Genomic DNA, 27,381 nt, shown 5'->3' with positions numbered 1-27,381 from the left:
ATCCTAAAGTATAAATTTGATAACAAAAAAATCAATATCTGGACCTGTCTGAGAAACACTTGACCAATTTGTTTACAAAATAGTATAATATTTTCCTTAAAATAAGAATATTATTCTAATCTTATCCTACACCTATACTCCAATAGTGGATTAATGCGCAATATATACATGAAGAAGTATAATTATCTGAAAGCAAAACTGTACCATCCTCAGTACTGCAATAAACACTTAAGTATACACAAAATCTTAGCTCAGCTGGCTTGCCCCTGTGAATGAAGCACTTCTCTTCACCTTTCCTGTGAACAAAGCTCCTGTCAATAAGATTTCACCTTCTGCCATTCAAGAGGCATAACCTGATGAGATCCTGGGCAGTGCATTGCAGATAGATTGATTTCTGTTCCTCTCCACATATGCATGTGGAGAGGGCACTGGAGTGAAAATCCCTTTGTCTGGATCATAAAGCACTGTCATATATAATTACTATGTATTTTTATGCTTTCAACTCCAAATTCCCACTTATGCCAACTACATGTAGCACACAGGGACCTAGGGCTAGAAGTGTTATCCAATGTTTGTGTTTTTTCCTGAATATCAGTGACCAGGCAAATGTCAGGTATACCTTACTGTAGCTTCTGAGGGCTCAACAGCCCCTTCCCTTTGCTTTCAAAGGAGGATAATTACAAGAGGATAAAAGGAATCAGCAAAGCGACCCTTATACTTGGGACTCTCCCTGAGTTGTCCAGCTCAGGTTGTCCATTGCTGCCACCTACAGTCCAACCAGCTGCTTTTAATGGGAAATATTCCTCAGGCTTTCCAACTGGTTTAACTCAAGTCAGGTCTGCTGCTTTAAGTGCACTGAAATAATGAAACCAGTGCACCTCCTCTCTATCTTGAAGACCTGGCCTTCATTAGGGGCAAGATTAATCTCCCCTAATTTTATCCTTCCCACAGTTGGGTGTCTAATCAAACATAACTGGCCAGAGCCCTGGGATACTGAGGGAAGGCTTCTGGTAAACACTTTATTCCAACCTAAAACAGGTGTCAAGGCAGGATAGGATGACTCTCCCTTCTGGAGGTGCTTGTCTCTTTCTCATTTGAGCCTAAACGATCAGACTCAGATTAGATACCTGCATGGGTAAAACACTCTCTTCTTAACCTACTTACTCTGGCTCTTCTGATCCAGGTGAAAGGAGATAGGTTGACCAAAGAACAGCTTGACAGGCATAGCCTTTGCCTCTGGGAGAAACAAGTCAAGACCGAGGGTAGAGAATCTCATGCTGCAGTATTTAAGCTAAAGTCTGAGAACACAATTTTATTGTTCTCACTATCAAACAGAGAGGCTCAAGGATGCAAGCGTCTAACTTATGTGTAATCATATATATTATAAGATTGAAATGTATCAAACGATACATCAGAATGAAATGTATCAAATGATAAAGAAAGCGTGGGGTGTGTGGGGTGCATGAGGAAGGAACTTGGTCAAGGAAATGTTGTCTGCATGGATAAAGGCACCAGCATTCATCAGGGCCAAGTGTCCAGTGCATGTCGTGTTGCTAGCATACTGCCTGTATTTCTCCATTACAGCTGTATACGTTATCTGCTGGTATGTGAATAGCCAATGTTAGCTGATTGGTACAACTTGACCTACATCTATCTAAAGGAACCAGATGGCCCCTGCAAAGTAACGCTAAAGATAAAGATAACGCTGAGAAGATAAAAATGCTTTGTTGGCTGGTGCAGCACTGGGTTGCACTAAGAATTGTATTACTACATCTCATCAGAATATACTTACTTCAGCATAGTTTCAGTAATCTTAGAAAAACTCCAGGTCAGTTTTGACTACTAATTGCATATGAAACTTGTCACCATGATTCTGGTTCTCCTGAAACCTGGCAGGTGGTCAAACCCCTAGCTATTGGACAAAGTTAGAGAATATGATTGTGATATTTAGTTCAGGAAAATATTTGGAGTGGAATAGGCACAGCAAAGCAGTCAATACCTTTGAGTCAAAACTACTATAGCTTTACTCAACTTTTCTATTATCATGCTATACTTTCATAAAAGCTTCTAAAAAAGCACGGTCATACTTATCTAGCTGAAGTAAGTCAAAAACATGTAAGCATAAAAAAACCCCATAAGCATAGGAAGATATTAACAAAGAAGGAAAGAAGAGATGGAATGGATGAAAGAATCAGTATTCCAGACCATACAAAAATATTACTGTGTTTTTATTATCTTACAGAATTATTCTGGATCCAGCAAGCTGCCACTTTGCATTGTCACAGATAGAAAATAATTGTATTTTAAAGCTGGTTTTGGCTTCTGACTGTCATGTATTGTTTTGACCAAAGAAGAAAATAAGGAATGTAGTGATTATGTAAACATTCTGGACCACAACAGTTAATAGATACTAATTTCATCCTTGATTTTGTGCAAAAGGCTACTATGGGGGGAAATATTTTTCCAATTTTAAACTATCATAGAATCATAGAATAGTTTCGATTGGAAGGGATCTTTAAAGGTCATCTAGGCCAAATCCCCTGCAATGAGCAGGGACATCTTCAACTAGATCAGGTTGCTCAGAGCCCTGTCCAGCCTGGCCTGGAATGTTTCCTGGCATGGGGCACCTACCGCATCTCTGGGAAACCTGTTCAGTGTTTCACCACCCCCATAATAGAAAAATTCTTTCTTACATCGAGTCTAAATATACCCTCTTTTAATTTAAAGCTGTTACCCACTGTCCTATTGCAACAGGCCCCACTAAAGTTTGTCCCCATATAAAGCTGCTTGCCACAGGATGTTGAAAATGTATGTGGGTTCAAATAGCAACTGGACAAAACTATGAAAAAATATCTATGAAAGTCTTGCTAGATACAAAGTCAATTCCTCTCTCTTATGTGGTCCTCCATTCCTAAATTGTGAAACACAGGGAGAATACATCACCTTTTTACTTTCTCCCCTAGGCGCCTACTACTATCACTATTAGAGAGAACACGGACCACTGCTCTAGGTCAGCCTTTCAATTGATCAACTGCACCCATGCTTTTAGAGTAGTTGGAGGAGTCACTGAGGCATCATATGTGTTTCCCAGCTGACAGACTAGTGGGTTCACTGCTAATGTTGAATCCAACTGAATGACCTCTGTCTTTGGGAGGACAGCAAGGCACACTGCTCAGCTAACATCCAAACTCAGAAACCCTCAGAACTGGGTGGCTTCATATAGTCATCCAGTTCATCTTCACTGTGTTAATGTGAGGAAACTATTAGCCTGGACTTCCAGTGATGGTATGGAGAGGGGATCTATCCACTTACATAATTTCAGTAACATCTTGCATTACAGGTGTTGATTTTTTTTTTTTTTAATAGAATAAAATTCTGTATTTAAAACACGTGGGATGGGAAAGCTTTATCCATGATCCCTTCTGGAGATTTAATAAAAAGAAATTGTGATGCACATACCACAGACTGTTCCAACATCTGGCAATGATAGAAAGAAATGGACACAAGAAAAATGTGCCCACTTTCAGGAGACTGAGGAGAATTTACAATGACATATATTCATTATATTGTGAATGTTGTCAGCTTTGATTTATTGTAAACCTGCACTACTTGACTGAAGGGTCTGTGAAGTATGAAGTATTCAGGATTATATGAAAACTAAAATATTTGCATTCTTAAATATCTGAATTTATTTCTTCATGAAAATCAATAAAGAATAAGATAACAGAATACCTGTCCCATATGTAGCATATATTTCAGATTCCTTTAGATTGAAGACAGTGTATGTTAAAGGGAAGGGCTGTGCCTGGTGAGTAGGTTAGTCCTGGTAATTTGAAATGAAGAGGCTTAGAGACAACCTGTTTGGGGAATTTATGTTGCACATCTCCTGCCATGTTCCTAGCACACAGACTTGTACTGAAAGTGGTGAGGAAACCACTTTCTTAGCAGTGATAACTGGGACATTGCTGGGCTATGCAGGAGCATAGAGATGTCAGGGCCACCGCTTTGGTTAGTGGCAGGTCACTTCTCCCACAGCTCTAGAGCCCTGGGTTAGTCATAATGCCACAGAAAGGTCCGAGATAGAGGCAGCACACTTAAGATAATTAAGTTAGTGGAAACATGATGATTATCAGGCTGGTAACCCAGTATATCCTGCAGTCTCTGTAAATGCTACTTTTCTAGGGCACCTCAGCCCTCAGCTTGGAGTATTGCCAATGGGATGGTACTTTGAAACAACTGGGAGCTCTTCTCACTAAAAATATCCCTTTTTGGTTGTTTTTATGAACCTTTTTTTTTTTTTTTTCTCCTCATGTGAATAGATTTTAAACACTAGGTGTCAGTCAGACACCTCACAAAAGCAAACTCTCAAGTCATCACACATTTTTCTTTGGCAGCAGAAACTTTTACAGGGAACACGTACAATAATCTACACATTAAGTAATAACTGCAGTAATGCCAAAATTATTTGCAGCAGTTATTCCACAGGACTGTTCTTCAGCCACAGAGATCCCAGAGCCAGGGAACATGGAGAAAACCCTTTTGTAGAAAGACCCTTTCAAACAGTGTATTGAATATTCACAGTGTCTCTGTAAAATCCCTCTTAATCTGTTTCCTAATGCTACAGGTGATTGGTAAATTCCTCTGGTAGACCACCCATGGAGCATTTGTAAAAAAAATATATTTCAAAAAGAAAGGACACTCATCAGCTAGGTTGAAAAACAGGAGTTCAAGCAGCACCCTGCTGCATTTCCTAGCCAAATTAGGACATTGGTAAGGGGTCATGAAACTACATTTCAGGAAGTTATGGTCTCCTCTTATTTGTCTGACATTGGAGGGCATCATTGGGATACAGAAACTTATGCCTGCAGCCAAGTTTTTGTGACAACTGAGGGCTGTTTAAGCTAAATGCACAACAATTGACAACAATTTAAAGCTTGCTCCTTTTGCCAGTTCTCCAGCAAAGATTGATGTGGATCTTTAGTTTTGTGGAGCTGTGTTTTAGTGACCTGCTGACACAAGAGGTGCAGATATAGCTGAGCTGTCTACATAGAGAAATGATACACAAGAGAAGCTGTTTGCTTAAGCATCACATATTCAGACAGTCTTTCTTGGAACCATACATGTATCATTTCAAACACTCAACTACTTTTAAGACAATGCTACTGTGTAGCGCAAATGGAACTTTAGTCTAGAGCTAGGGTGTCAAACTCATTTTCACCAGGGGCCACATCAGCCTCGCTGTTGCCTTCAAGGGGTCAAAAATAATTTTAGGGCTCTACAAATGTAACTACTCCTACATTTATACAGTACACCCTGGTCTAGAGTGTATGAAGATTCTCTGACCTCTACTCTTTTACACATATATTTAAAATTACTGCATCTTTGCCATGAGCCTCTGAGAAGTGTCTTTTATGACATGCTGGCCTCATAAGATATATTTTTTTCATTCAGCCTGTGAGATCCAGCCTATGCTGCTCTGGACTATCTGATCTTGGGGTACAAAAGGTTGGGTTAGTGCAGCTCCCTCCACGTGTTAGTCCAACAGGATGAAGGACCACTGAGGACATGTCATGAGAGGAGGCAGGCAACAGCTTTCAGGCTAAAAGAACAAGGCTGGATTTTTCACTGCTCTATACTTTGTGAGGCAGAATACAGCCATGTGCAGGGCTACCCCGTGAGAGCAGTTGTGTTTCCATCCACTCTTCACTCATCCTGCCTGAGCATAGGTCACTGCAGAAGGTGAAGGGACTGGAGAGCCAGTCCCTTTGATGTCTAGACGATCACCGTGTTTGGGTCTTTTTTATATTACTTTGTTTGATCTCACACCAGAGCTTTAGTACATTTTTTCCCAGTGAAGGGAAGAAACAGCAGTGAATTAGTTCCTCATCTATGTACCTGTTTTCCTGCTGTGATCACTTGGCCATGCTTTCTTGTTCCCTTTATTTCAGGGTAGTTTTGCACCTGTACATCATCATGATGGCCATGACAGCCGCTCAAATCAATAAAAACTAGACATATTTGTATGGCAAGCCTTCTACTAAGACAAAGGATGCCTTGTGTGGAGCAATATGCAAACACCTATACGCAGATTCATCCCACTTAAGTGAGGTGCCTCTGACAGAAAACCAGAACCCCTCTATAGCCCATGGAGAAAGACAGACACCTCCAAAGGGTGGTTCATTACCCCTGACTTGCAAGAGCTCCCTCCTGCTATCCTTCTTACTGCAAGAACTCTAATTCAGCATTTGAAGTTAGCTGAAAAGAAATAAGGGAAAAAAATAAGAGATACCATAGATGTAGCAACACAAACAGAAAACACAGTTAAAAAGTAGAAAATGGAAAGATAGGGGGAAGCAGTGTAGTGGTGAATAGGAAAATGTCTCTCAGATGCCCTGTGTCCTCAGACCTGTCATCAAAAGGTACCTTGTTTTGACCATATATGCTTGCTAATTTGAAAGTTCTGTCATTTCTATAATCTGTCTTTTGAGCAGATGCAAGACTGATAACTGTCACCAAAAATATTCTCCTGATTGCTTGAAGTAAGCATTTATGACTCTTTTTAAAGGCAGTTCAGAAAAGTGACATGAATTTTGGACTCTTCTGCTTGAAGCCTAAGACTGACCTGGTGTCATCAGTACTATCTTTGCCTTGCTCAGAACTAGAGCCCAGAACATGGAGCATGTGATACTAAGCTGATTTGATTTGTGAGATACAGCCATAAGCTAAAAATTATATCCTTCCAAATCATCATGTGGGTCTTTTGTTCCAAACTGGCTATATGAAGCTGAATTTGGTGTTTTACTGCTGAAGTAAAACAAATGAACACTGTAACAAAAGAACTCTGTGTCCTTTGCCTGTGGGGATCCTTTCATGGCTATGAAAGTTGAATGAATTGGCCTGACACAGACTCTGCCCTCTCCCTTAATGACTACTTCTTTAATGTTTGTGAACACTGAATATTTATCAGTCTTTTACTTTCAGTCAAACTCTGGCTGAAACTGTCTAGCATAATTAAAAGGAGAAAAGAAGAGGTGACTGAGACGTATGTCCATATGCACACACAGACATAGGTCCATAGGCACACACAGCATGATCAGTCCAACCTCATTTATCTAATAAATCAGGCTCAAAGTTCTTGAAGACACACTACTACCCTGAAAAGTGAAATTTTCAAAATACTAACATTCCATGCATACCATCTGACCTTTAATGAGGTTAGATAAATTTATTGAACTCAATTAAATTAGTCTCACACATACTTAGAAAACTTCAGCAAACGAGCTGATTGCTATGGTTCATACTTAATAATAACTTTGAAGACTAAATTCTATTTTTGTAATCAGTAGGAGTAAAAGAATTCACAGACTCATAAAGTTGAAGTTTTATTTTGCCTCTTTAAAAGAAGATATTTTCTTAAGTGAACCTGAGTGAAGTGGCACTCTGAAAAAAATCAATTGTTTTACAATGCATGTAAAAATATGACATTATTTGTCAAAGAAACCAAGTGGTACATATACACTGAGCTGTTTGGAAATAAGATTGATTTATTAAATATCTGATTTTAAAAGCAAATCATTATTGTGGTTGCACACATCCTAAAGATATATTCAGTTCTGTCATTAAAATATAATTTTTGAACTCCTGGTGGGTGCAAATCAAACTATCGTGTAAACTTTATGAAACCACACCAGTCTCGCTCACAGATAAATTAATAGCAAAGTTCTCACTGAGTATACGGAATTTCTTTATTCCACTGAAACACTGGAAAGTGCACACTATGCTTGCACAAAGCCTGCCTGTTCAGCACAGCAGAGTCTGATTTCAGAGTCCAGTGTCATCCATAAAAAAAAGAAGTAGACACCACCTGAGTATGACATCAGGATGAGGAAATATTTTCCTTGTCTTAAAAAGCCAGTATAATTGTGCAAGCAGGAATTATTTTATAACAATTTTGAAGCTCCTGAAACAAATGTTATTTAAATATAACAAAAATCACATTAGAGACAAGATTAAAAAACATTAGTTTTGGTTGGCTGGCTGGGATTGGTTTTCTGAGGTTTTGCTTTGTTTCTGTTTTGTTTCATTTTTTTTTTGCCAAAGCTAGATGATACTTGATATAAAACAGCAATTTGAACTGTTGGATCATAACACAAACATCCTGTCAAAATAAACTGATGGTCTATCTAGTTTGGTTTTTTTTCTTATGTCTGGGTGTGCTTTTTATCTATTATTTCTTGATTTTGAGACTGTTTGGAATTAATAAGAAGGTAATAAAGAGAAAATATTATAATATTATAATGACATTGTAAAATTTCAGGGTGTATAAGTTCAAAAACTGCATGCAGGTCTGGTTGTCCGACCTAAAAATAATACAATAAATCTAGAAAGCAAATGACAACAGCAGTGAAAAGTGTGAAATTTCTTGCACCTGAGAAGGAACTAGGTGGTCTAGGATCCTTCATCCTGGTACAAATGTAGTTAAGGGGAAAGGTGGTTATTCTAGCTATAAACTGAATGACTGGCTATAAACTAAACAAATCAGATACATCTCTTCCACCAACATGCATTGTTAACCTCTGAAAAACTTTTCCAAGGAGTGCTCTGGATGCTGGTGGTCAGTATGGGTTCAAAAGCTGATTAAAAAAATCTCATAGAGTAACCACTGATTCACCAAGAACTATCAATGAATAAAGGATGTAGGAAGCCCCTGAGCTCCACAGAGCCAGAGACGAGGCTGCATACTACACTTGTCCCCTTCTTAAATCCTTCCCTTGGCCTCTCATGATATGCCAGCTGGAGCTCTTCCCAGCTGCCCTGGGACCTCATCATTGGCATGGAATCCTCCAGACTGGAGGGACTAAGGGACAGCCCTGTCTGCCTGGGAAGGTGTGTGCTTTAGGAAGACCAAGGCATGCCTTCTCTGGAAGGGAATACAGAGGAGGTTTAGAGCTGAGTTCTGGCCTCTGCTTTCTTGTGCACCTCTTGTCAAGGGGAAGAAAATATATAGTCTTTGAAGTGTAGATAAGCTCATCACGTTAGATAGGGGTATGAGCAGGTGTGGCCAACATATTCTTCCTGGAATCTGTTTACTAAAAAGCTATATGAAGTTCCAAGAAATCACAGAATCACATAATGGTTGGGGGTGGAAGGGACCTCTGGAGATCATCTAGTCCAACCCACCTGCTAAAGCAGGTTCATCTAGAGTAGATTGCACAGGAATGTGTCCAGGTGGGTTTTGAATGTCTCCAGAGAAGGAGACTCCACACCCTACCTGGGCAGCCTGTGGTGAAATGTAAGCAAGGTTAGAATAAACTCTGGCACAGTAACAATGTCATATAGAACAGCCATCCATGATTTTGGTCAGGGGCACATTACCTTCTAGAGGCCCTTTTTAATGGTTATACTGGCAGGGTTATTACCTCTGGGTTATGGATGCAGGCACAGCACCGGCTATGGCAGCTCCCATCTCTGCATGAGAATACATGCCATGCAGAATTGTCTCATCTACAACTGGTGCACATGTTTCATGTTTTGAGTCCCTCCTCCATCTTCTTCCTCTCCCCTTGGAAAGAAAAATGTATGTCCAAAGATGCCGCTTGAGCATGGATGTGAAATAGAGAGAAACCATTTTGTTCAAAACAAAACTTTAAATTTGCTCAGTGTGTTCTGCTATCTCTGCTTTGCTGCTTGATAGAGGAGATAATAAAATTGGAGATAAGAGAAAAAAAAAGAAAAAAGGCCTATCATGATCTTTCCCTGTCATCGTCCCCCCCCACCCCGCCCAGCAAGTATTGCTTTAGGTGTCATTAAACTTTATTTCTCTTGCTTAATGAGCTATTGACTTCAGCAGAATTATTTTGTCGTTCATCCAGCTTGTTGTCTGTACTAATCTGAATTTATTCATCATTAATTTAAGCTTGTTTTTCAATGCAGAACTTGGATAAAATGTGAACCTGACTGACACTTAATTTGCTTTTCATGTGTATGGGACATCAGAGACAGGCTGCAGCCAGTGCTGGCTCCACTGGGACAGCTGCCAGGCTGCAGCTCTCCTCAGAGGATAAGGTGGGCTTCTTCCTTCAGTGAAAGAGCAAGGAAAATCTTGTCTTTCATATTTTCATAGCTGATAACTGATAGATGGGGAGAAAAACTGAAACCTTCCACTCACAGGCTTGCACTGAAGACAGCAATTTACACCAGGTGAAAGCAAAATAAACTCAAGGTGCTCTGTTGTAGCATAGTTTTACGCTCATGCACAAAGAGCAGTGAATCAGTGCATATGTTATAAAGCACTGTACATCCCGGCTGACCTTTCTTAGCTGTGAGTGAAGGTGTCCCAGTTTGGTCCTTTCGTTGCACAAGTGAACCGAGAAAGCTTCTGCTCTGAAAACTACTCAGTTAAAATGACACAAATGGGTTTATATGGGAGAGGGGCAGAGCAAAAGACAAGCAGCAGAGGTGGGAAGTGTGTTTCATCAGCAATGCAAGTTGATAGAGGTGTGACATACCAACCTCTTGTGAGTGTATGATCCCAGGAAGTCCTTTTTACTTAGATTCTCCAAGACTAATTTGTATGACTATTCCATATCACTGAAGCACCTTCTAGTGTTAGGATGTAACTGAGAATGGGCAAGGAGTTGGCTCAAATATTGTTTCACTGTAGTTATCCATGGATTGCTGAATGGATTTCAGAAAAGAAAAGCATGGAATATAACTGTATAGATATGAAATGTCAGTGTAACATAAAAACTTATTTGTTTACATTTGTGTGCACAGGGGCTCTGTCATACCCAAACATCAAGTCAACGGTGAAATTTTCAGGGAAAGCAAATACAACTTTCCAGTATGATTTTTCCCTATTAGTACCACATTTCAAACTGAAATAAAGAGAAAGGAACATCTTGAAAAGATGTTCTGTTAACAAAAGCAGAGTTCTTCTTTCCAGCCCCAAAACAACATGATCTTTCCATGAGCCCTCCCAGCCTCTACTTGCCCTTTTCAGATTGCCTTCTAAGAAACACTAAGAAAAAATACCCTAAATGCACGTTCTTCCCCTTTAGATCTAATTTGATAAAAACTGCCACCCTCCATTCCCCATACGCCTGCTGGTCATGGGCATCACAAAGTTAATACTGTTACCAGAAATGAGCTTAACATAACTCAAAACATGTGTTTGCCTGTACAACAGTGTTTTAGGAAACTTTGCTTATATTTCCCCATCCTCAACTTTTCTATGGTTTGTTTGTTTGAAAACAATATCTGAAATTCAATTAAGTTTACTGCAATTCTTAGAAGGGCCTCTGCTTCCTTTTAAAAACAACTCACAGAAGAAAACAAAATGGGGACTATCAAAAAAAGAGACAAAGCTGCTGCTAGTACACAAGATTGTCTCTTGGGTTTGGCTTTGGCCTTCTTCCTTTAAGCAGATTTCCTATTTAAGAATATTATTTTGTGCATACCTCACTTCCAATTAGTCTTGTGCTGAAGAGTTCTCTCAGCAGTCAGTAATAACTATACGGTAACAAAGCAAGAACACATCCTAGCTGAAGAGTCCTGCCCCAAGCCAAAATTAAAGGACATTTGTGAAAAAATTGCTGAAGATTCAAACTCTCCCTAGACACAATGACCTAAGACATCACATTGCTTTGATCATACAGTCATCTTTTAGAGTATTTTTGTGTGATTGCCTTTCTAGATACAGGAAATCTTCAGTGTAATTAAGGTCATTAAAAGGCACAAGAACATATTGTTGTTAAAAGCTCAGACAGCAAAGAATGAACGATGTGAACCACATTCCCTGATGCAAAATCCTTTTCCCTGAGGATAGAGGATTAGCAGATCTCCAGAGTCTAGAACCCCATCTCTGTCTCCTTTCCAGTAGGAACACCATCTACAGAGTATATACATAAGTCTCTTAACTCTCCCACAAGATCTGCTTTAAAGCTTCAGTACTACCTGGGACACAAGCAACACTAATGGTAACAGAACAACTACCTTCTGAAATTTGAGATTCTGATACAATTTTGCAGAAATACGGATAAATGGGAGCCTGAGGGAGCAGAAACATCTTCAGCCAGTTGTATGATGGGCAGCTATTTGGTCAGTGGAAGGGAGTATCATTAAGCATCCATTTATCTCCCTGTTTTCTTTGCCACTATGAAGCCTTCTACAGTTGCAAAGAGCCCAAACCTTCCCCAGGCCATTATATCCCATTCTGGTATAGTGAACTAAGCTAATGGCAGGCAGGATAAAAAGCTCTCACACAGTGTCCAGCACTGTCTGTTAAGTATTGAGATAGTATTGCTTTTAGGGAGACCCCAAAATTTCAGATGGATGAACATGACATAAGATTTCTTAGTAAGGCAGGGTGGGTAGGTGTGAGTAGTTTCCACTATACTAGAGATTCACCTCTAGTCAACACGGGGAAGAAAACAAAGGAATGAAATCTTATTAAACAAAGTATGTGAAAAAATATCAAACAATAGACATAAAATACAAATATTGTAGACTTTTAAAATACGACTTTTTATGATAATGTAAATAAAAATATGGATAAGAAAAAAATTCTCATGCTGTCTTTTCATCACATTTTTGTCTTCTGAAAACGTTGAATTTTGCTATCATGGGCTAGAACAAACAGACAAATTGTTCAGGTTATATTTGGTTGGGGTTTTTTGTTTTTGCTTTTTGTTCAAAATCAAACCAGGAAAAAGACTGAATCGGTGGAGTTAACTTTTCTTTGTAATTTTATATTCATAAACTTTTACATATATGGGTTCACTTGAGAACAAATGAAAAATGTAAAACACAAGAAGATTGACATGAATCAACATATTTCTGCATTAACCAGTAGTATGTAAAGGAGAAGTCTGGGGTTTGTAAAACCTCATGACATTGAAAAAAGTTTCACTAAGCATTTCCATTTTTACTACTTTATTACTTCAAATAGCACTTTTTAACAATTTAGAACTATTTAAAATATATGGCTATAAATAAATACACAGCACCAATCAGAGCTATTCATCAAGCAAGAGACAGATGTTTACGTGTAATCGTTGCATATTTTTATGGAGGCAACACTGCTGGGTAAACTTCTCCAACCAGAACCCATTCTGGAAAAGCTGTCAAATGACAAAACCAAAAACTGTATAATGTATATATGCACATACTTACCAGTGTGGTACTTTACAAGTGTTCAGAAGATTTAGCTGAAGTCAGATCTTTCACATTTAAAATAAATCTTTGTGAAAAACACACCAATACAAAATGTAGTCAAAAAAAGAAATCAGATTTCATTTCTCATTTTCCTTAAAAAAAAAATAAATAAATAAAAATAAAAAAGGCAATTACCAGGGAGAAAACAATCCCATTCTTAAGAATATTTTAATATTAAAAATACATCATTAGATCTATGCAGGAATATGTAGTTACAGAAAGTTTCCCAAGAAAGACATTGTCTTTTATGAAGCCAACTCACAGATCAGGAAAAAACCACACAGAAGCTTTTAAGCACATAAGTCTGAAGTGGTTGCAGCAATTTTAAGGGTGCACAGAGTTTGCAAACAATTGTTGTGGGTTTAACGTAAGTAGGTTCTCTTAAACTTTGTCATAAAGAGAGGGAACTGATGTCAAATATGAACTTGAATGAATAAAACAGATTGACTGTTGAAGAAAGTCTGAACAGATGACTACTATTTTTTGAAACCATGGTAAGCCAGGGTGACTTCTTGTTTCCTTTAATTTCCATACAGATGAGATTAGGATTTAAGCTAATGAGACCCAGTTTGTTTTCCCTGGGGACAGGGGAGGACAGGGGAGGGGAGAAGGGGAAGGAGATGGGAAAGCAGAGTGTTTGATTTGTTTGTTTTTTGTGTGTTTTTAAAGAGAGAACTAGATGTTTTCCATGCCTTTGGGAGCCCACCAACATTCCAAATATAATTGTACAACATGAATCTCATGTGCTGAAATATTAAGCCTATGCTGGCAATACCTGGAGCAGAATGGAGGATAGTTTAGGCAATATATTTCAGTTGTCCTCTGCTGAGCTTTCCATGTGGGCTAAAGGATTGAAGATAAATTCTTCCACCTCATTAGATATTCCAATGACTTAGTTTTTGCCGACTTATTTTCTAAGTTTTACAAACATGAAAAATATAAACTTCTAATACCCAAAATAATTCAGCTAAAATCAGGACCTCCAGCCATTTCCTAAATACATGACCTGTCCTGATGACTTGCACACATAGCCTTGCACATGCAAGCTGTTCAGCTGAAATGAGTGATACATCCTTAGTGGGAAAAAAATAAAAAAAAGATTGGATCTGGAAGACATATATTGTGAGTTTCATGGTCATCATTTGAGAGTTCTATAAAGAGTACTAAATTATTGATTTTATCATTTGGAATAGTCATAAACATTTAGTTTATACTTTTAACTATTTATAAATTAACTTTTATAAAACAAGATATAAAAACAGATTATGAAGTTATAAAATATATTGGTCTGAATCTTCTCCTTATATTGACATATCTGTTTAAGAATTATCATAGAATGTCCTGAGTTGGAAGGGACCCACAATGATCATCAAGTCCAACTCCTGTCCCTGCATATGACAACCCCACAGTTCAGATGGCATTGTCCAGCCAACTTCACGTTCCTCTTCTGGACACTCTCCAGTAGCTTTTTATCCTTTTTATTGTGTGTTGCCCACAGCTACACACAGAGCTCCTGGTGAGGCCGCACCAGTGCAGAGCAGAGCGGGACAATCACCTCCCTGCCCGGCTGGCAATGCTGTGCTGGATGCACCCAGGACACAGTTGACCCTCTTGGCTGTCAGAGCACACTGTTGGCTCATGTTCAACTTGCCTTCGACCAGAACCCCCAGATCCCTCTCTGCAGAGCTGCTCTCCAGCATCTCATTCCCCAGTCTGTATGTACAGCCAGGGTTGCCGTGTCCCAGGTGCAAAATCTATCACTAGCCCTTGTTAATCTTCATGCAGTTGGTGATTGCCCAGTTCTCCAATTTGTCCAGATCCCTTTGCAGGATCTTTCTGCCCTTGAGAATGTCAACTGCTCCTCCCAGTTTTGGGTTATCAGTGAATTTAGTATTCCCTCAAGTCCTGTGTCTAAGTCATTTATAAGGACATTAAAGAGTGCTGGCCCTTGTGGAACCCCACTAGTGACTGGTCACCAGCTTGACATAACCCAATTTAGCAGAAACCTTTAAGCCTGGTCCGTCAGCCCATTGCTCACCCCCTGCATTGTGTGTTTATCCAGCTGTATGCTGGACATCTTCTCCAGGAAGATATTGTGAGAGACAGTATCAAAGGTTTTACTGAAATCCAAAAAGATCACATCAACAGGCTTCCCTTGGTAAACCAGGTGGGTAACCTTGTCATAGAAAGAAATTAAGTTGGTCAAGCAAGACTTTCCCCTCATGAACACATGCTGGCTGGGACCAATATCTAATTAGCATTAAGACTACAGACAAAACCACTGCCAGGAACAATTAAATACAAGCTTTTTCTTTTTGAGTTGACAAATGCATATTATGGCTTCATTTGCAGCAAATGCTGTAACAGAATTAAGGTTTTACATTTGCATGCCCTTTTGAGACTTAGAAACCAGCGATGAGTCCATCCAGACCAGGCAGTGGTCAAAGCACTCTGAAGGACTCTGAATGATCTGGGAGTCATCCCCACTGTGTCGATGGTGTTTTGGCACTGGCTGACAGCGCTTCTCAAACTGAGCATAAAATTGCAGCCTGGCAATCTAAAACTGCCAAGGATCTAAAGGTAGAAAACATCAGGCATTGCTCTGGCTACAATTTTTTTTTCAGTGTATTGGTTCTTCACTCCTTCCTCTGCCCTACGCTATGTGGGACTGCTGAATCTACCTGTGGGGCAACAAAGGTTCAGTAAAAAATTAAGAGTTCTCCACAGATGAGTGTGCTTCTACTAGAAGTGCACATGAAATTTTGAGTGCCAGCGTAATCAAAATGACCATTCATATGCTTAGCTAAACACGTGTCTAATTTTACTGAGCTTATTTGATTTTCTAAATCACTTTGGGGCATAAACTGGTATAAATGCAAAAAAATCATCTAATGAAACTAGAATTTTATGCCCAGGAAAAATGCCAAGATTCATAACCATTCCCCCAGCTAAATTCTACTTTGCCTTATTTTCTGAATTAAGTGGTGGTAATTATGTGCCTAATATGCATTCCTAGTTAACATGCTTGTCTCCATAAATTCAGTAATTGCTTATTCAAACAATGCAACAGGCATGTAACACATAATTGGCATGCACAATTACCTCATTTGCATCAGCAGTCACTGTAATTTCATGTCACACTGATTATGCATGAAATCATGAGTGTATTTTGGAAGACATTTGAAACCCAAATGCAAAACAGAGACACAACATAAGTTTCTAAATCAATAATCTTTTCCTCTCTCTTTAAAAATCTTTTACTTCCACAGTGATTGTCTTCATTTCTGTGTGTTTACTTGTGTTTATTTATTCATTTTTACTTTCCTTAGCTCACTGTATTGTAGCCAGGTCTGTAGAACATTGCGAACAGCTGGTTCCATGAAAGGGGCAGAGCTCATGTGTTCACCTGTATCAGCTAAATGGTGCTTGTGTTCTTTCATGTATGTTAAAAGAGACCTAAAACTTTCAATAAGCAAAAGCTGAAGCATTTTCATCCAGGCATGGATGAAAGTTTTCTCTAAACATAGTTGATTTAGTGGTGATTATGTATTTGATCCTCCCAATTATTGACATTCTTATTGCTAATTTTTAACTAAAACCATTCAAAAATGCTTTCGCAATTATGATTCAATTTTTGATTTAATTAAATTGGAACTTTGGAGAAATTACCATTTTCACTTCTGAAAGCTTTACAGTTGGCGATTTAGATACTTTAATAGTTTCAATAAATACCAGTTTAAATAATGTTTTTCATATGCATTTTGTTTGCTAAGTAAATTAAAACATTAAAACATTTGTTTTGTTCTGTTTTGTTTTTTAAAAAAAAGACAACTCAATATTGATGGAACTAGTTAAAGGAAGCTATGCTCCATTTTTCATTGTGGAGCGCAATACAGGGGGAAAGCAAGGCATTATAGTAACCAGGTGAAGCACAGGTAACTGTAACCTTGCTGATGTCTTTAGGCTGGGAGAGCTCAAGCTGGTTCAGCTTTTTCAATACCTGTGCCTGACTGTACCACAGTTCTCAGCTCAGCTCTGCAAGAACTTAAATGTTTAGTTTTAAAATTTATCTGGTTTCCAACTTTTCAGTTACTCAGGATTAAAAGCCATTGTATTTCCCTGTGTTCCACGAAGTATATCTGCTTGAGATCCATGAAGCTGCTACTCATTAGTCCAACATCTAAATTATTGACAGAAGAGTATTAAGTAGATGCTATTTTGTCTTAAGAAGTCTGTGCAGGAGTTCATCCCCATACAGTTTATCCCCAATCTCATAGTCAGAGATGTGCATTCAAGTGGTTATGTCCTCCCACAGAAGAGGCTGTTTGAAGCCTGAGCACAGAGCTGGAGCTCTCACCCTCCCAGAGCTGCTCCTGGACCCACACTGGATGAGGTCCTGAGGAGCACTAGACAGAGACTGGTGCCAGTGGATGGTGATACCTCCCTGGGAACTTGGACCACTGTGTTCCGGGACTGCAAATAAATGGGAGGAAGACAAGAAAAATATTTCCACTCTGCAGGTTAAAAAGATAGAAAGAATATCAATAGCATTATAGAATTACTTTACAAATGTGAATAACGTAGAAATATAAGACTTAAAAGGAGCAATGAGAAAACTTCCAAATACAAAGGCATGTTCTTGATGCTCTGCCTGCCTACTATGGAGAGCCATTGTATTATTTTTAATGAATTTTATCCAGTTTACTAACCACATCCATTATTCTCTTGAGGAAAACCATTTTAACTGAAAGATTCAAGACTGTATACATACCACTTTAGTGTCAGGGAAACACAAGTTCCTATTTTTTGATCTCAGGTTCAAAAACCAGAGTTCATCATTTAATATGCCTTCCACATTTAAGGAATATTTATTGTTTATCCCAGTTAATTCTCATTTGGCTTCATTTGGACACCCAGGTACTCTGCCAATACAATCTGACTCAGAGGCCAGAATGTATTATTCTAGTACTAAAAGTCATGCAGTCAGTTTCAGAGCTGCTGATCATGTGCATGCTCCATTTCCTTATATAAGAGTCAAACGAAACACTGGCCACAATGCTGACCCATAACCAGAAGCTGCTGATATGGAAGGTGGCAAAAGATGGAGTGGTTTTGCTGTGCAGGTGGAAAAGGCCGCCAATGATCTCTCACTGCTGCCGACGTCCCGGCAGCTTCTTTTCTGGTGCACCATATCAAGAACATCAGGTAGAAAAAAATGAAGAAAGCTTAAATTCTCATGTGCTGCCATTATTTTCATGTGTTTAGGTCACCTGGCACCCATCTTTGCTCACACTTATTACTGCAGAGCTACAGGGACATGTGGAAGAGCAAATCTAAAATCTGAAAACAAGGTGGATGGATGATGGCAGAGCGGTGGATGTGGTCTACCTTGACTTCAGTAAAGCCTTTGACACAGTCTCTCACAGCATCCTCACAGCTAAGTTGAGAAGGTGTGGTCTAGACAATAGAGTAGTGAGGTGGGTTGCAAACTGGCTTAGGGAGAGAAGCCAGAGAGTGGTAGTCAATGGTGCGGAGTCTAGTTGGAGGCCAGTATCTAGTGGAGTGCCTCAGGGGTCAGTGCTGGGGCCAATATTATTCAATATATTCATTAACGATTTGGACGAGGGAATTGAGTGTACTATCAGCAAGTTTGCTGATGACACTAAGCTGGGAGGAGTGGCTGACACGCCGGAGGGCTGTGCTGCCATCCAGCGGGACCTGGACAGGCTGGAGAGTTGGGCGGGGAATAACCTAATGAAATTTAACAAGGGCAAGTGTAGAGTCCTGCATCTGGGCAGGAACAACCCCAGGTTCCAGTATAGGTTGGGAGATTCTATATTAGAGAGCAGTGTAGGGGAAAGGGACCTGGGGGTCCTGGTGGACAACAGGATGACCATGAGCCAGCACTGTGCCCTTGTGGCCAGGAAGGCCAATGGCATCCTGGGGTGTATTAGAAGGGGGGTGGTTAGTAGATCGAGAGAGGTCCTCCTTCCCCTCTACTCCGCCGTGGTGAGACCACATCTGGAATATTGTGTCCTCTTCTGGGCCCCTCAGTTCAAGAAGGACAGGGAACTGCTGGAGAGGGTCCAGCGTAGGGCAACGAAGATGATTAAGGGAGTGGAGCACCTCCCTTATGAAGAAAGGCTGAGGGAGCTGGGTCTCTTTAGTTTGGAGAAGAGGAGACTAAGGGGGGACCTTATTAATGTTTATAAATATATAAAGGGTGAGTGCCATGAGGATGGAGCCAGGCTCTTCTCGGTGGCAAACAATGATAGGACAAGGGGTAATGGGATCAAGCTGGAACACAAGAGGTTCCACTTAAATTTGAGAAGAAACTTCCTCTCAGTGAGGGTGACAGAGCACTGGAACAGGCTGCCCAGGGAAGTTGTGGAGTCTCCTTCTCTGGAGACATTCAAAACCCGCCTGGACATGTTCCTGTGCGACCTCACCTAGGCGTTCCTGCTCCAGCAGGAGGATTGGACTAGATGATCTTTTGAGGTCCCTTCCAATCCTAAACATACTGTGATACTGTGATACTGTGAAAAGAACAGCCTGGGCGGGAACACAGACCAAAGCCAGATGATACTATTGGTTTGTCATTCATCTTGTGCTAACTGTAAGACACAAATAACTTTATTCTGTGTGTTTGCAATTGAAAAGTTGCCTTGTCCCTGACAGAATGTGGAAAGATATGTGTGCAGTTTGGGATGCCTTAAAACATCCTAGTTGTAACATAGGAGGGACACAGTTCCTTGAACTAAGTTATAAAAAATTGTCAATTTACGTGTTTCATTTGTGAAAAATAACAAATCTTACTCTTGATATTTCAGTTAGTTTACATGAAACCTGACTGGCTTGTGAACCATATTTTCAGGAGTTCTCATTTACTAAAAACCCCTTGAGACCTATCAGAGCCCAAACTTGCTTTCAATTAACTTACCAAATGCTGAGGGCTTGACTGGCTATTGTTTGTCATTGGAACACGTTTTCTCTCGATCCCTACAATGACAGCTCTCATGCCAGCCTACCTCTACAGAAGAGCCTCTGGTCCTCCTTGGATAGCCTCAAGCAGTAAGTGCTTCAGAGAGCTGGACACTTGCTAGGGTGCCTTGTCTGCTCCTTTTAAGAATCACAGCAGGCTTGCATGGGAAGTACTTGCTGTTAGTCAGATTGAAATCACCTTTTATTAAATGCAGGTTAAGGTAAAGTGGAAATATATCTTTTCTGGAGTACAGATTCAAAACAGCTGTTGCCTATAAAATAATTGGGAGAAGAAGTGAAGAAAATACACAATACAATCTTCCTAGAACAAGCACAGAACTTAAAGGCTTTGATACCCTCTATTTTCAGCTCTCTGCTCATTGCAGATAACAATCTTCAGAGTGAACCCTTTCCTGATAAAACACATTAACTTCTGCAGACAACCTATAGCTCTTCTCAGGGTCCTCCAAAGTTTAAGTAGGATTCAATCCCTCTTCCCAAAGCTTGTATCCTAGCAAAACCCACTGGTGTTCAAAGCCTTGGAAAACTAAGGACTGTTGCCATCTGTAGCAAATGCTACTAGAGCAGTACAGATATTATTTGCACAAAAGGATCTGTTCATATTTTCTTGCCTCAATGAGAGGTAGAAATCCACACCTGTGACCGAGGTTTAGCAACATCTACAACATCTGGGTAGCAACATCAACATAAGGAGATTGTGTTCCCTATGTGTTTTCCGTTCATGGACCCCTGCTCTTATATTCTGATTTCTGTACTGCTCTGTAACTGACCGAAGTTCTTGTTGATTTTAATCTTAATTTAAATTAACTCAATACCTGACTTCAAGGTCAAGAGAAAACCGTTCAAAATATCTTCGGTGTTATTAGATTTTGTGCAAGATTTAAACTTGAGAGTACTGAAATATGTTCAAACAATAATTACAGTATGGAATATTTTTAGGACAGCATCAACAACAATGACGGAATGTAGAAGTTTTCAGGAGCAGTGAGTTCAGTTGCTTCATGGGAGATTTAATGTCTTATGAAAACTAGAATGAGCATCACAAGTCCACAGGGCTCAGCTCCCAAGTACCAGTTTTGCAGATTTTTTCTGTGTTTGAATTTAGACATGTTAGAGGTGAAGAATGCTGATTCTCAGTCAAACTCTATGTGGAAGAAGAAATGTAGTGATTTGAGAAAGCAAATAAAAATTCTCAAAGGGAGTACCAATAGAGATCAGTTCCACTTCTGAAAATAAAATCCTGTGTTCTTGGAAGTCATTGTTCATTAGATTCAGAATAATGGAACTGTTAGTATGCTGTAAGTTTTGGACAGTTAATTCTTGTGAAGAGTTAATCTTATCTAAAAAAGGATAAAGACAATGCAATAAACTGCTTGATGAATGAAATGAGTGTGGTACTTGCATCTTTCAAAACAAATACCTGAGATAAGAATTAAAATGTTTTCCAAAGATAAGAATCTGCAGTCATCTCAGTACATCCTGAGGTCACTGACTACAGAGTCTAACATTATTTCACACTGATCAGTTGATTTTTTTTTTTTTTTTACATATATATATATTTTTAAATGAGATTGGTTCCAGATACCACAAAAGTTTTCTGTCAACATTTGGGCACAGACAGTAAGTGTGGAAAGCACTTAACCTGTTTCAACACACCCTCCACTGGCAAGCTGCTGAAACACCAACAGCATTTCATAGCAGCAACGGGTGGAATCTGCTGGGGTTTAGTTTTTTTCAAGGTAAGTCAGTGCACATTGTTACTGGAACCCGATTTCTTGAAATTAATTGCTAGCTGGAAGGTTATAAGCACTGGTTTTGTTATTGTTGTAGCTCTCAACATCACAGCCATAGAAGAAGCAGCTGGAACAATGTGTCACTTGGTGTTTTCAAAGGAAAAGCTCAAATGACTGTAAACAACAAAACAGATCTATTTGATTAATCTAATTTGACACAGAGGGTCAAATTTGGCACTCAGCAGCAGAAAAATCCAACAACTGCATTTTGTCATAACACATGAAAACTACGGCATTCATAAGAAGTAAAAAGTAATATGGAAAAAATAATTCTTAAAATTCTTATCTTGGTTTCAGTATCTTCTATACAACTGCATGTGCAGATGCTTCTCCGGAAGAGCTCTTAAACTGTGTCCTTATCTCCCCCCCATCAATGTCTGCAGCAGTGAGGAGAGGAGGGGGCGGAAAGCTGGCTGGAAATTCCAGGGTGCATCTCATAGAGTTTCCCAACCATCTGGGACTCACCAATATGCACAGGAGCCTGCAACACCTTATGAGAACACTAGCACGAAATCAGCACCTGCCCGATACCTGTCTCATGCCCATCTTCTCCATATCTGAGCGACCATCTGTGTTTTGCAGGCAAAAACCTCTTGACTGTCAACCCACTTGCCCACTTTCCTAGCAGGCTCATCCCACACAGTCCACGCAGTACTGTTGGGTATGATTACTTTATTCCCTACAGAAGCAAAACACTGCAGATCAGGCTTTTACACACTGCTCTCTGCAGTATTTTTGGTGAGTTCACAGTTCTGAATGCTTACTTATTGTGGCTACTGCTAGCGAACAGGCAATGCCTGAGAATGAATGAAAGCTCAAAGTTTATAGTCAGTTCAGAAAACAAGTACCGTTGGGCAGATGGTGACAATATCATGCAAACAAGTGCAAAGCAGCAGGAAGCTTTCAGGTCTGTTTAGCAATAAAAGTCTGTAGTGCAATCATTGATGGGATTTGTATTTAAGCTTATTTACATTTTAAGGTTAGAAAGGCAACACCTCTGGTGAGGGTGGACGGTCACCCACATAATCCATTGACTGGCCTTTCACAGACAGAGCCTCACACCTGTTGTAAAGAGGCACCTGGGCAGGCAAGGTGGGCAAGGAGGGGGCTCGCTTGCCATCTTGAACATGGGCTTGTCTCTATTTGCTCATTTCCTTTAAGCTACTGCCTTCAGCCTGGTAGAGGGACGATACAGTATCCCCTTGATCCTGTGTTTTTTCTGGTGGTTGTTCCTGTCTCTGTCTCAGGGAGGACAGAGCATGGTCCCACCAGCCTCTCTCTTTCTCAGACTCCCTGATGCTCATTAACCTTTCTGCTTCCCCCCATAGCTCTGCCACCAAAATCATCTAGTAGGAGTAGTTACATTTATACAATCCTAAAATTACATTCAGCGCTTTGAAGGCACAGTCGAGGCTGATGTGGCCCCTGGTGAAAATGAGTTTGACACCCTGGACTAGTCCAACACCCCTGCTAAAGCAGGTATACCTAGGGCAGGTGGCACAATATCACTAAGATTTCCTTAGGCTTCCTTTTACTATTTATGTGCTTGTAGATCAGTTCTTGTTGCCTTTCACATACTTTAACAGACTCAACTCCAGGTTGGCCTTGACTTTTATAATCCTATCCTGCAAGATCAAAAAGCAGCTTTATACTGTTAGGTCATATGTTTCTGCTTCCACCTCTTGTACACTTCCTTTTCAGGTCTGATTTCACATAGGTGTTCCTTGCTCATCCATGTAGACCACTTGTCATCTTTGCTTGTTTTCTTCCCTCCATTGCTTTCCTGTCTTTCATAAAGAAGGCTGGGACAGGCCAAGCCATGGTGATATGAGGAAAGACCAACAAGTGGCACTTTTTAAAGTTATTGCATAAGAGCATGAATATTAAGAATTCCAGGGACCCTTGAGAATTAATCATCTTTGCCCATGGGTAGAAGATGGGCCCAAAAAGTACAGTAGAGTTCTTCACACACACACTGGAAGCATATTACTAAAGGGAATCAAGTTCTCTGGTCAGAAAAATAGGCTGCACGGGTTCAAGATGACAAAGCTGTTTTGTCATGGAGTGATGGGACTCATTTTCTATAAACGGGTCCTTGTTCCCTTTATCCCACCCACTTGAAGGACAATGAAATAACTTCTTGTTAATGCTAAAAATCATTAGCAAAAAAAGAGATAATCTCTGCTATTTTACAGGGCTTATTGTAGAGTCTGTTACTAAGGCCATTGGTAAGCAACATTGGATGGAAGTCACTCAAAGGCTATTGTTTGTTTGGGTTCTAGATGAAGGAAGAAATAAACTGAGTCAATTTGCTTTGCTGAACTATGAGGTGATCAAAGACCTGGTTTACACCACTGGTGAAATAATAGGAAGGGGAATAAAAAGAGAGGAAGGAAGCTGATGAAAGTCAGTGAGCATGCTGAAGGTTGTAGCTGACAAGCGAAGACACCTCTGAGAGCTGCTGTCATGGGTGAAGGTGTTGGCAGAGGGCCAAGGCCTGTTTGTGTGGTTTAATCCAAAGTGCAAAATGAATTCAAAAGGACTTCTTTTGATTTACTTGCTTCACTTACATCGTCTTCATTCTCTGGGTATCCTGTTAACAACTGTCTCTACTTGCAGTCAAAATCACAAGCCGTCGGTGTTAATTTTCAACTTGGTCTCACTCTTTGCTTTCCCTGTTCCTGCGTGAAGTTTCAATATTAGGATTAATCTTGTTTTCTCAGGCCAAACATGCCAACATTGCACTGTGTGTGAGCCCTGAAGAGGGCCCACACTGTGACAATGCTCTGTCCTTGTCCTCATGGGAACGATGACCTGAGGATGTGGGCAAGTTAATCAGTTACTCTCCTGCAGGCAGGCAGAGAAGACCTGGAGGAGAACAGATCCTGTGGCTCATGGATGGCTCTTCAGTTCATGGACTGGGATCACCCATGCTTGAAAAAATCAAACCAGGTAATCAGGTCTGGCATCCAGAAAGCAGAATCTGAGACAGGTGGTTGGGCCAGTGTCTGCCTGCATGGGGGGAGGTGGAAGGTGCCCAGTCCCCATGTCCCTCAAGTGCTGAATCTGACGTTTCTCTCAGCAGCAGCAAAAAATCTCTTGGCAGTGCATCAGCTTTATGCAAGCAGTTTGTTTGACCCGGTCATTGGGTTTTATTCTGCAGCACCTCAGCCCTAGGTTTTGTTTCTAAAGGATTAAAAGGAGCAATTTTGTTTGCCTTCAAGATGCCCTCAGTATCTTTAAAGGAAGCAGAGACTGGTGGTAGTGACAATTACTTGAGGTACCAAAATACCTGGTAGGAGGAAATAGTCAGTGAAAATACGCTGTTGTCCACTTGAGATTTAGGCCTTATTTTAGATGTAGTGACTCAAAATCATAATAATTATAAGCCAGAGGATATTTTAGATACCTTCTATTTGCATGTTGTCTCCCCACATCCTTTTCCTCCATAGAATGAACCATCTTAGGAGAACTGTGGTTTGGTGTGTTTTAACTGTATGAAAATCAGATAGGGCCAAACTTGTCTCCATCACACTCCAGTGAAGACAAGACACTGCAAAGAAAATGTGGTTTTAACTCAAATGAAGACATGTGGCAGTTGCCCTGTCACCAGGAACCAGAGAGTTTTGGCTCTCTGCCTTCATTTTTTTATCACACTGGCTTCTGCAATGTTGACTATGGAAACCGTGAGTGATTTCAGCTTTCCGTTAACTATCACCTAGTTTAGTATTTGAGTTCTGTATTGCTTGTTATGTTAGTTCCAGGAATTAATGCCTGCCCGGAGGCACTTGAACAAAGCGGGGACTAGACATTTAACAGAATACTGTATGTGTGTCAAGCAGTTGTGCAGGGTTTTCCAAGAGTCACTGGGATTTGAATAGGTCTTCTTGGGACATACAATGGATAAATCAGTGAAAGCAGCCAACCCAAGAAAAGGAATAGCCAGATCAAAACTGGTACCACATCACCTGACTGAAAACTTTGATGATATGACAAAGCTAATTAGGGTCTCATTTGACAAGCAGTACCGTTGTGTTAAAAAGTGCAGCGAACATGTTAAGGAAGGCTCTGAAACAAATGAAAATAAGCCTAAACAGAAATCATGGCAGAACTTCTGGGTGTATTCCAAGTCACAATCCAGCTCTCTATTTAGTACCACATGCAGCAGACAAATTTCCATTCTCCCTACTTTAGAAACTTGAGGCAACAAGGAGTTTAGGGGACAAGGTCTCCAAAAAGCCAAATGGTCTGTGTGCCCAGGCCACTTTGCATGCAACATGACTGAGTCATTCGTCTGCCCAAGCATGCCCCTGCATGAGAAGGCTCTTGTACTTTTTTTCATGCAAGAAGAGAAAAAGTTTGAGACCAGCTAAGAAACAGAGGAATTGAGGACTATCATTTCTATTTTTACCTGTTGATTTCATGGACTAGCTTATTTTGTGTGGTGCTGAATGAGGAGACAGACTAGATTTGAAGTACATGGGTGTATTTGCCTGTTTCACATATTCCTAGAAAAGTGAACAGTAAACCTTTATCAGGATGTGAAGGGAGCAGCTGGCAAGCCCAGGGAAGACAGCACTTGGTTCCTCAGCACTGTCTTCTTGAGCTCTTGCTGGAGAAGGGCAGCAGGCTGGGGCCACACTGACTTTTCTGTCCAGATTAGGACGAGGCTTGTGACGTGAATCTCTAAATCATACTCATGTTTTTGTTCACACAGTGGAGCACCAGGTTCCTCTTAGGTGAACATAGACCACCAGAAGCTGAGCTCCAAGAGGGCATCTAGCAGTCTCTGACTGCTAACAGGCATTTATCCCACAGGGCTGGACTGGTACTAGTCTAGGGAAGACTTCCCCCTGTCACCACGCACACTGTCTGGCTCTTGGGTCCTTAGCACCAACTGCTTCGTCCCAAGGCTTAACCACCTCTGCTTGCTGCACTACTGTGTGGAAGTAGCTAAAGCTCAGTTTACTGCAGATCTACAGACAATAGGCTTCTTTAGATGTGGTAATTGTGATTACTATAAGAGTTTAAGTTCTGCAGTTTCTAAAATATGTTTGTCTCAGGAAAAACACTCTTCTTTTTCCCAGTTTCTATGTATAATTTTAAGTATATTGTTATATAAGGTGTAGGTATAGTATAGATACATGGAATGTTAGGCATATGGATATATTTAGAAGATATAGCAGCATATATGTGTCCAGGTAACACAGGAGGAAATTAATCCTAGTGCCACTCGTTGTGTAATAACCTCCCTACTCCTGGTATCTCAGGTCTCTCTGTCACAAAAGGGCTCATGATTTCTGCCTCTGATATGGGGAAAGAAGACATTTAAGCCAGCTGAGGTGCACCAGGCATGTGGAATGCCCATATA

General features: G+C 40.2%; 1 protein-coding gene across 1 annotated transcript in view; it reads left to right on the top strand.

Moving 5' to 3' along the window:
- Positions 1-27,381, top strand: part of CRLF2 (cytokine receptor like factor 2) — a 47,318-nt gene that overhangs the window by 2,390 nt on the left and 17,547 nt on the right. The window contains exon 2 of the mRNA XM_082071787.1: positions 24,864-24,962. Within this exon, the coding sequence (XP_081927913.1) occupies positions 24,905-24,962 (58 nt within the window). The 5' untranslated portion in view covers positions 24,864-24,904. The remainder of the gene's footprint in view (positions 1-24,863; positions 24,963-27,381) is intronic.

This window comes from Streptopelia decaocto, assembly GCF_964273445.1.
Source record: "Streptopelia decaocto genome assembly, chromosome: 1".
Taxonomy (NCBI): domain Eukaryota; kingdom Metazoa; phylum Chordata; class Aves; order Columbiformes; family Columbidae; genus Streptopelia; species Streptopelia decaocto.
This window is presented reverse-complemented; position numbering and strand designations above follow the sequence as displayed.